This window comes from Trachymyrmex cornetzi, unplaced genomic scaffold (assembly GCF_001594075.2).
Source record: "Trachymyrmex cornetzi isolate Tcor2-1 unplaced genomic scaffold, Tcor1.1 scaffold248, whole genome shotgun sequence".
Classification (NCBI taxonomy): Eukaryota; Metazoa; Arthropoda; class Insecta; order Hymenoptera; family Formicidae; genus Trachymyrmex; species Trachymyrmex cornetzi.
The window spans coordinates 653,396-664,288 of record NW_017297144.1 but is presented as its reverse complement, the minus strand read 5'-3'; the positions used below and the strand labels follow the sequence as shown (position 1 = coordinate 664,288).

The window sequence follows — 10,893 nt, the reverse complement described above, 5'->3', positions numbered from 1 at the left end:
TTCTCTCTCTCTCTATATTTTTATTACAACAAAACAAATATTCGCAATAACTAGAATAGTATTTTATTTGCTATATTTTTTATATTCTTAAAGCAATTTTTAATTATAATAATGTAATTAAAATATTTTTAACACAATTCGCAGAATTGTGCAAATTAAAATAAAAAATCAATTAAAAAAAGGATAGTTTAATGGATTCTCGATATTCAAATAATAAAAAAATAAATAATTAACGGGCAAGCAAGAATAAACAACTGTGTTGTTACAAATGCGCTTAATTATGACAATACGTATAAAACACGTATGAATTTAACTTTAGAAAATTATTGCTTAAGAGAGAAAATATATCAATAAATTAATTAGCATTATTATACTAATAATAACAAATTTTAAGAAGTTAAATAAAAATATTAAATGTTTTGCAAGTTTAAAAATTTTTTGGATTTACAAATTTTATCTTTAATTACAAATTGAGAAATTTTAGAAAAATATTAACATATCGTTATATAATTTCATAATTAGAAAAAATTGAGATGTAATTCATAAGTTACATGCACATTTGTATATAAACTATTTGTGTAATGAATACAAAAGACTCTTCTGCTTTAACTTAATTCTAAAAGACAACGAATATATTGGGGATGTAATATAGATTACATTTGCGATAACAATCGATTTCCTTTTAGAAAATCGAGTTTAAGATCGTAGTCCTCAACTATAGTGTAACCTGTTCACAAAAAACAAATTAAAAAATAATCAAATTTTACATTACTAAAATGAGTTTCGTATGTATTGTAAACTTTAATGAATTTTACTAATTTCATCTGATATTTATTCTCAAAAAATGGATTATCCTTAGTCACATATCTAAACAAATGTTAAAAGATATAATTTAGGACTATATGCGTAGGAAATTGTCTGCAAATTAAGTAAACTGCAAAATATCAAGAATATATCGGTCAAGAGATAACGATTATTATATTATATGTTGTACGTTTTGAAAATAGGAAGTGTCGGTCGCTTATTATAACCGCGTGGCGTATGTTGGTATATATTACAACAAGTAATTTCAGTCCATAATAACATAATTTAAGAGATGCATCATAAATATTTAACGGTAAATATTTCTTGTTAGCTTGATATACTATTTTATGGAACCGTCGTATTATAATATGTAGAAATCATTCAAATATCATTCTCGATTGAAAAAGCATTTAAAAACGCTTGAGAATTGCCTTCCTATAGTTTCAACTAAAAGTTGTAGTTTCCTAAAGTTTTCTCAACCTTTTCCTTAATTTTTGATAACATCGAGATAATTAGCCATTAAGCAATCACACAAAGCATATAATTTTAATCATCCGAAAATGTCTAATTCAAAGCTAGATAAGTCTTTAAGATTATTCTGAACATGTTACGCACACACATATATATAATATGTGTATTTATATATATATCGTGTATCTTACTTATTTTATTGAAAAACTATAATACTCGAAATCTCAAAGTAAGGACTAAAGCATATATTTGGCACGATCAAGAGGTATTTGCAATCGCTTTCTAATATGATGTACTTTCTGTATCGATTGATCTGGCCTATTAGAGTGTGTACAAAATTTATGGAAAAGCACAATAGAGTTTTGACAGGGCTTGGTCATACTTCAAATAAATTTTTATTTAAAAAATATATATTAAATAGAAAAAAATAAAAAAAGTTATTTAATACTTATTATTTTAAATAACTTCTTCTGCCCTATTTCTTACTTAATATTTTTAATAAATTTTTGGAACTTTATATTTTTATTTTAAATAAGTCATTTTTATTATTTTATCGACTTCTATGATTTTAAATAAGTTCTTGGAACTATTTTATATTTTTGATTAAAAAAAAAATTGTATCAGTTTTACCGAGCCCTACATTTTTATTCTTTTTATACGTTCTTAGTTTGTTAACAGAATAAAAATAGAGACAAACTGCTCATTGTGCAAAAATAACAATAAAATCAAAGTAGAAAAGTAATACTTATTAATTTATTATTAATTATAAGTTATAATTAATTATAACTTATTTTTTTTACATTAATCACAACTTATAATTAATTATAAAATAAGAAGACTTATAAAAAGTAATTAATGTAATATTGCAAAAAATCTATTCAATAGAAGAGTTTCTGAATTAAATGCAAAATTAGTAAAATATTTTCTAGCAAAAAATAATAGAAGCAAATTCAAATCATCTTACAATTTCGTTTCCATATATTTTTTCCAAAGAATTTTGTTTTTCTACACTATTTTCATAATAGACCAATTTCTCCACGTTTAATTATTACATAGAGTTTTCCTCTCAAAAATTGAGACGGATTTAATTATGGCCATCTGTTTTTATGTACATTTGGTACGATAAGTATCTTAAGTATCTAAAATTATGGATACATCAGCTCGTTGTTATATTGGATACTTTCCAAAGAGAACAAAAAAGTTAAAATAATCTCAATTTTATGTCATATTGACTGATTATTGACCGAAATTATCATTCTTTCATGATTAACTAATATGACTTTCTTGTTGTCCTTGGATTGTATTTAAATATGGCTATTACACGATGAGTATTGGTATCCAAGTATCTTCTGGATACTATGCAACATCGTATAAAACCCGCTATAAATTACTACTGTCTTCTTTTGGCACGAAATTTGACAATAACACGCGTCACGAACATTGAAAATACAATAATCCCGAAGTTATACTCGTACTTCATTAACATCTGTGTTAAATGTTCCACAATACCTTTGATGTTCTCAAAAAGTCATGATTTCAGGACTGTACACTAATGGTACGGTTAAGGAGACACTATTAGCGCTATTTCTGTCATTCTATCTTCATTGTTTATTAGACGTAAAACAAGGATAGAATGACACAAATAGCGCTAATAGCGGCTCTCCGAACGCACCTTAAATAGTCATAATTAATATTAATAGTGATATCTAAGTATACATGCCGTGTATATTCCGAAGTATTCTTAATGGCGCTTGTTTCTTTACACTGTTAGTGTTTGTTATCTATGGTATTTCTCAAATCGGCTGTACATTTATATTTCTAACAGATCAACGTTTTTAGTGAATCTCGTAATGGAATTTAGGTACTTTGAATTCGAGAGATTAGATTTCTCTGTCGACAATAGCTTAATAATGTCGCTTACGCTTTACAGAATAATATCAGATATAATACTATACGAAGTTTAATCCTGCTAGTACTGCAAAATCTTTATTTAGCAGCAATTCGCTCATATCCAAATCCTTTTACACATAACGACTGTACATGCCTAATAAAATTGTTAATTGTATTTGAAGAATTGTAAATAACGTTTTAAAGTTGCATTATTCCATTAGACATGCTTATAGTGTAGAAGTATGAAAAATAATTGCTTTCAGTACTTTTTGGTACTCAAAGGATCACAGATTGCATCGATTAACTGGTAAATAAATAATCCGATAAACAAACAAGTAAAGAAACCGATAAGGAACTGGAGGCGGAAGCGATTTTTAATTGAGAGGATGACGTTTCAGTTTTGCTCGTAGCCACAATTTGCGTAGAGATGGATTCTCTGGTGGTCCCGCAGATGGTGACGGTGCTTGAATCGCTTCTTGCAACTTCCGCACTGAAATCTGGGCCCGACACCGCACTCGAGGCGCAAATGCCTCGTCAAGTTACACTTGTGCGAGTAAGTGCGGCCGCATTTCGGACAAAGAAATGGTGGTCCGTCCTCCGCGTCCTTCAATCTCTTCCAAACTGTAACATTCGTCGGAAAGGATACAATAAGATTTATACGCAATCTCCCCCCCCTCTCTCTCTCTCTCTCTCTCTCTCTCTCGCTCGCTCGCTCGCTCGCTCGCTCTTGCGAGTCAACGTATGCAAACTAGAGAAGCATTAGGCGGCTAAATAACGCAACAAAAACACCGAATGTGTGTATAGCGAGTCATGCCGCAAGTCAGAGTGATTATCACACATAGATTTCTCTTTTTGACAAATAGATCTCATTCCGTTTGCGTACGTACGCTTGGTTCTGCGTCGCGACGTCTGTTTTTTTTTCTCTAAATTATATACATTTTCAAAGTGTTCTTTATGAACGTTATTTATTTATTATTGCCATTGATCCTTTTGTGTGATAATCTGTATTATGCTACGTATTGCATGGCATTTTTACAACAAAAATGTATCTCTAAAATAAATATGTTTGATATTATCTACATCGGAGATAGACAAACTATTGTCAGAGTTCTCGATTTAAGTATATCTTTTTATTTGTTATATTTTACAAGTTTTGTTGACTATAATATTTCATGCTTATTTTAAACATTTTTATATTGTCCAGCATTCATTAAGAAAGAAATTCGGTATCTGTTTGTTACATTTTAACATTCGAATTTAAATATAAAAATATCCCGTTCTTATACATATAATACGTATTTTAAATATTTCTTTCATATCACAATCGCAAATTTGGTCCATCTCCGATTTAAGATATTATTATTACTTTTAATACAGATATTATTGCTGCATGCATTTAATTTTTAATTACCTACGTTCTCATTTATATAATGCACATAATAATAATAATATTAAAAGACTATTATGATGATCACATAATTGATAGTATCGATTGTGAACTATCGTAACTACTCCAAAAAAGTTTTGCAAAAGAATCACGCATTAGCGGTTAATTCGTAAAAAAAATTCGAAGATTGACATTCATACACATAAGTTATCAAATAATAATAAAATGTAGCGGAGGGAAGTTAGTGTGTAGGGTCATGTCTAAATATTAACCAAATTCTGGATCACAAAATATGCGTGTTTATTTTTGCTGCAGTTACATAATATATGCAAAGATATGTATATTCGCGTGTATACATAAATTTTAAGTCTCTATACGCATATATCTGACAAAGAGAGCTCATTACATGCATCGCATGTCATAGACTCTCTCCTATGTATAGACTATTCATACATATATATATATATATATATGTATATAATATATATATTATTATTTATATATTATGTATAATATTATTATATATACATATGATACATACATACACATATACGTATGTATATATGTTCAGACTATTCGTTTCGTTGGCACTCTCTGCTATTTACTCTCTTACGTTCTAGAAATATAGGCATGTTCTTATCACTATCTGTTGTCGCACTCAATGTGCAGTGGAAATACACAGCATACATTTTTCTATCCCACGTTTTCAAATAGTTTTTCATTCATATACATTACATACGTTATAGCTGCATTAGCATTTTGCACGTTCGACAATCACAGTTATTTCTGATTATAAATAATGATTTTAATTCTTTCAAGTAAATTCTTTTCATTATCAGCAAATAGATCAGAAATACATGAGTAATTATACAAGACGTCTCAAAGAAATGCATTCATATTTCATTTGTAGAATTAATAAAAAAATTTATTAAATTTAGTAAAATAAATTCTCATTTGACATATATTTTTCTATAGACATCCTGTACACAATGGATTTAGTTCTCAACATAAATATGATAGACTTAATACTACGTTTAATGGCAGAAATACAGTTTAAGTTCAAACACATTATTCACAATCAATCTGCCATTGTTGGACAATAAAAATTATTTGAACAGAAAAACATTATGGCAGTGGATCAGTCTATAAACATTAACATAAAATTTGCTCTGAGACTGCTATTAACAAACATACAACTTATATAAATTTGATTACAAAAATTAATCGATTTGTTTACATAAATCTTATGTAGAGTAATTTATAAAATATAATAATTTATAAAATATTTAAATATGTACATATATAATACGTATATTATATATATATCTATAAGATTTATAAACTAAAATTTGAACACGTTATGTACATAAAAATTACTGGCTTTAACAATACCAATAATCTTACTGGTATTGAATCTCACATTTATGGAATAATTTGTTAATTATATTATAGTAATATTTAATTAGATATTATAATTATTAACATTCGCAAAATCGCAAACCTGACTAATTAGAACAACTAAAAAGGCATCTCATTTACTAGTGGTAACTTTGTTATTGTTTTACAAAATATAGGTTAAATTTAAGAGTTTTATCTTAACCCATTAAGGATCGTTGGTCGATTTTTCGACCAAAAAACTAGGTCAATTTTTTATATCACTTTGGACCAATGGTCACAAAATCGATCACCTCCCCCTCTCCTGCCTAATTGACCAACCCCAGGGTGAAAATTTTTGGCAAGTAGGCTCCTTAAGGGAATAGTAGCTTGCTATTAAAAGGATTTTAAATTTTGAGAAAAAAATTTTGTCTTGGTCCTTAATGGGTTAATAAGAGTTTCTTGTACCTATTTCTTGCAAGTTGACAGTTGAAATTAAAATTATAAACTGATATGTTAATGTTCCTTTTGATACATCAGGTATCTTGTGTGGGTATGTGTGTGATTTCTATCTTATGTCTTATTTCTATCTTATTCTTTGGGAGACTTCATAATTACGTACCAAAATTGTTCCATCAGTTGTTCGCTCGTTTGTGTGACATCACTTTAGACAACTTTGCTATATACATACACGTCAAATATATTCTTAGTTCAAAGCTGCTTGTATGATAAAATATTTAATATTATATTTAAATCATATAATTTTTTCCTCAATTAATGAATAAATAATTCAATTAATGAAGATCTACTAACAATGCTTAACTGTGCCGTTTTCTTTGTATCGATACAAATCAGCTAAAAATATCAGTTATATCTGTGAATTGTTAGTTAACTCTACATTTGTTTATATTTAGTATTTGGATTTTTTTAATGTTTATTGTCTACGATTAATCACAAAATTATGTTCACGTATAACAGAAACGAGCAGAGCGCTACAGTATTTTTTTTTAAATCTAAAAATCTAAAGAAATTAACAAAATTAGAATTAACGTTAAGTCTAGAAAATGTTCATTTGAGACATAGTATTTACAAATACTTTTGTGAACTATTCAATAAAAAAGAATCAGAATTTGAAAATTCCAAAAACTTCAATTTTTTAATGTAACTTACACATTTTAAATTCAATTGAAATTACAAAATGCGCGTTAAATTCAATTTGAACTATGAAATACGCGTGAGAGATTTTCAAAGATTATTAAAACTTTCAGAGTGCGCGTTCTCCTCGCATAACATTCAATGGCACCAAATGGTCTAAGATTTTTTATGAGTTCTCATATGTAACAGCAAATTATGCTTGTGTTTGGACTTCTTGTGGCAGATAGGACATTCGAATTGTGGCTCCACACCGCACTCAAATTTCATATGTCTGTTTAACGAGTGCGGTCTCGTGTAGGCATTACCGCAACGTTGACAATAGTAATAGGAATCGCGATTACTCGCGGTTACCTGGTTGCTGCTGACTTCTGTCAATGGTTGGCCATTTTGAATTTTCTTAGTGGCAATATTACCGGGACAATCACTTGTTTGATTTTCGGTTGCTGTTGTTCTCGTTGTTGTCTCTTTCGTCAACTGGTTTTCCGCCATCAGACGTAGGTACATTGTTTGATACTGATAGTACCATTCGATGGCATCACCTGGCGAGTGCTTGCGTTCTAGAAAACACACAAGAGAATCAGTAAAACTTTATCAGAATTATTGCGTCCTTTTGCCATAGGGATTGGCGATCACACTTTAGTCTAGAAGGATTTATTTATTACGGGATTACGACAAAGACACGGACATACACAGCATGAGTTGAGTTACACGTAGCCATTCACCATAAAAGCGACTGTAAACAAGGCATCCTTGATCGGGTTTTTCATAGGATTACAGGATCTCTTTTTCATAAGGAGGGAGAAAACTTGTTCTCATTTCCCTGAAATGTATTTTCGATATATTTAATATATATAAGCAAAATTACATTTTATTTGCGTTAAAAATATTTTTAGTCTGTTGGATTATTTGCACTAAAAATGCTAATGGAAACTATAGTTTCATTGCATCTGGTCGAGTCTATAATAAGGACATGTAATTAAAAAAATATAATTAACTTAAATATAATCATTTACTTCTATTTATAGAATGTTTATAGCGAGATCAATATAAATTAATGAATATTATATATATATATATATGATATTGTGACGATATAGTTACTAATTAAAATAATTAATAAATAAGTTAAATTGTGATATTATAAAACTTGGAGAATATAATAAAGTTTTAGTTGTCCCTAAAAAACAACGCTATTATAAAAAACAAAAGAATATTTCTTTTTAAAGTGATATGGCAGTATATTTTTTTCTATATATCTTTATTTTTTTGTTAATTATTCAGATCAATTTTTAATATATAATAATTTATTTTTTTCTACATATATTAAATGACATAAAAATACAAAATAATTTATTGCTTCGCAAAGATTTTTCGAAAATTAAATTAAATCTTATATTGTTATATATAATAAATTTTAAATTTTATAATGATTAAGATACAATTGTTATCAAATGTAACAAATTTAATATAGAAATAATTTATGATTATTCACGTACTTGATCTTCTATTTCTGCAACATATAGAAAGATGAAAGTTTGTTCTCATAACATTAATAAATAAATAATTTTTAATACTTTTATTTATTATTATCTAACTTATAAATAAGAACTCTTATCGGAGCGAGTGTCATTTTAAAAAAAAAGTTATCTTTACCGCTGTATTGCTAATAAATTTCGATCACAAATATTTTGAGCGTCGCTTCGAGACGCAGTCACAAAGCTTAAAGGCCGGCAGAAATGACGAGAAAACTCATTATTTGCAGTGCAGATACATATTTGTACTGTACCATGTATTGTCTTATAGAAGAAATATTTTGCCATGAAACTTGTTTTATCCATGGTGGAAAAAAATAGCTGAAATTGTTGAAATCGACAATAAAATCGTTGAAATGAGAAATAAAAATCACAGAAATATTATCGAAAATATTTCAGCATAAATATTACTTTTAATATTGAAATACTATAAATTTTAATGATAATTAATGAAAATTGATGAAGAGAAACGAAAAATAATGCACTTAATATTGAAATACTATAAATTTTAATGATAATTAATGAAAATTGAAAAAGAAAAACGAAAAATAATGCACATATATATATATATATTTAATATATGTACATACTAATTTATTCAGAGATATTGAACACTGAATTATGGGAAAGTACCATGAATCTTAAAGATAACTATTGAAAATGCATGAAAAAATGAAAAGTAATGCAAAACATATAATACTTTTATAGTTTATTGTATACTGAAATATGCTGAAATATGCTGAAATATGCTGAAATACTATAGATTCTAAGGAAAATTAATGAGAATATCTGAAAAGTAATGAAATGGGAACAAAATATACAATATTTTTAGATTTATTAATGAAAGTTATTGAAAATGGAAACAGGATAATTAAAATGTTGGAATTAATAGTTGAGAGATTGTAATGAAATTTGTTGAAAAGTAATGAAATCAGTTAATATTGTAATGAAAAGCATTGAATTGCTCTTTCTATATAACCGAAGATCAAATTATCTGTAGACATCACAATTATATTAGGATTTTCTCACTATTTTAGCCATAATAAGAGAGAAATTCGTCTCCAACAGAGATCTTCATCGCGACTCCTGTCGGCCTTTAAATCAGGTCACGTTTTTTTAGTCCGCAAACTTTCGAAAGGGAAAACTTTTTACGAGAAAAAGTCACCCGCAGTGATGCGCGGTAATATGATTCCGTAGTTCATATCGATACTTGAACTTTCGGTCACACACGTGACAGGAGAACTTTTTCTCCTTATTGCCGCAGTCCACCCTTTGATGCCTCTTCAGACTGTCTAACCATTTATATTTCTTGCCGCAATCGGTACAAACGTAGTGGGTCTGTATCGTCTGTATCATCGGCATGTAGGAGTCTCCGCTATACATCTGAACCGGATAATCGCCACCACATCCTAAGGTATCGGGTACTTTCGACGACGAGTACGGAAGGGAATCCTGGCTTTCTTGACCAATGCTGCGCGCCTTCCGTTCCAACATCCACAGGGCGTCGTACTCCTCCGGTTGATCCGCATCTGCGATAAGAAAGCAGAGCGTCGGTGATTAGGTGAATTGCGTCCGAATTGCGTAAAATAAGGTCGAAGTTACGAAGAGAGATTCGCGTTGCGTTACAGCTATTCGGTTTGAGATCGAGGCTAAGTACGAATAAACGGCATGCAATATCATAAAGCTCGAAACTGATAGGAGCGATTCCACGAGACGCGTCAGCAATTTATTCTGTAACGTGGGATTCGAAATTGTGAAACGAATTCCTATATTAATTCTCTACGCTTGCATAAAGAAGAATATTTTTAGGATAGAAATTATATAAATAGTACTTTTGATTTATCAAATCAATAATATTTCACTTTATAATCGAATTTCTATAATCATTTCACGCTTGAGATCGGATCACACAAAAAAAGCGACATCACCATTTTCGACATTTAAATAATCATCATTTATTTATTACATAATTATTATTGTCGCAATTATTTCAAAAAAAACTAAATTCTAGGATCGTTTTTTTTCATGTGTCTATATCTGTTGATTTTTAATATTTTTGTAAAAAAACTTAACTAATTGTGCATAGAAGTATAAGTAGAATACAATACATCTGTATGTGTAACTTACATTCGTGTATATAACTTACATATTTTCATCTTACTTATTTGTGCGACTAAGAAATTTATAATTGCTGTTTGAAAGAAAAGATTTTACTTGTTGGTAATATTTAATGTGAGATATACATATAATCTATGTAATAAATTAAATTCTAATAATTCT

General features: G+C 28.7%; 2 protein-coding genes across 2 annotated transcripts; both read right to left on the bottom strand.

Moving 5' to 3' along the window:
- Positions 1–7,203: 7,203 nt before the first annotated feature.
- LOC108761396 (longitudinals lacking protein, isoforms A/B/D/L) lies at positions 7,204–7,630 on the bottom strand. Its single transcript, XM_018507896.1, has one exon. The coding sequence runs from the start codon at positions 7,583–7,585 to the stop codon at positions 7,238–7,240; it is 348 nt and encodes a 115-aa protein (XP_018363398.1). The 5' UTR covers positions 7,586–7,630; the 3' UTR covers positions 7,204–7,237.
- Positions 7,631–9,774: 2,144 nt separating this feature from the next.
- Positions 9,775–10,769, bottom strand: LOC108761318 (zinc finger and BTB domain-containing protein 47). Its single transcript, XM_018507775.1, has 2 exons — positions 10,760–10,769; positions 9,775–10,142 (listed from the first exon to the last, which is right to left on the bottom strand). Exons 1-2 carry the CDS (start codon positions 10,767–10,769, stop codon positions 9,775–9,777), a joined length of 378 nt encoding a protein of 125 aa, XP_018363277.1.
- Between the last annotated feature and the right edge of the window lie 124 nt (positions 10,770–10,893).

Coding starts and splice junctions, on each gene's coding strand:
- LOC108761396 (XM_018507896.1), bottom strand. CDS start 7,585: ATGTACCTACGTCTGATGGCGGAAAACCAGTTGACGAAAGAGACAACA.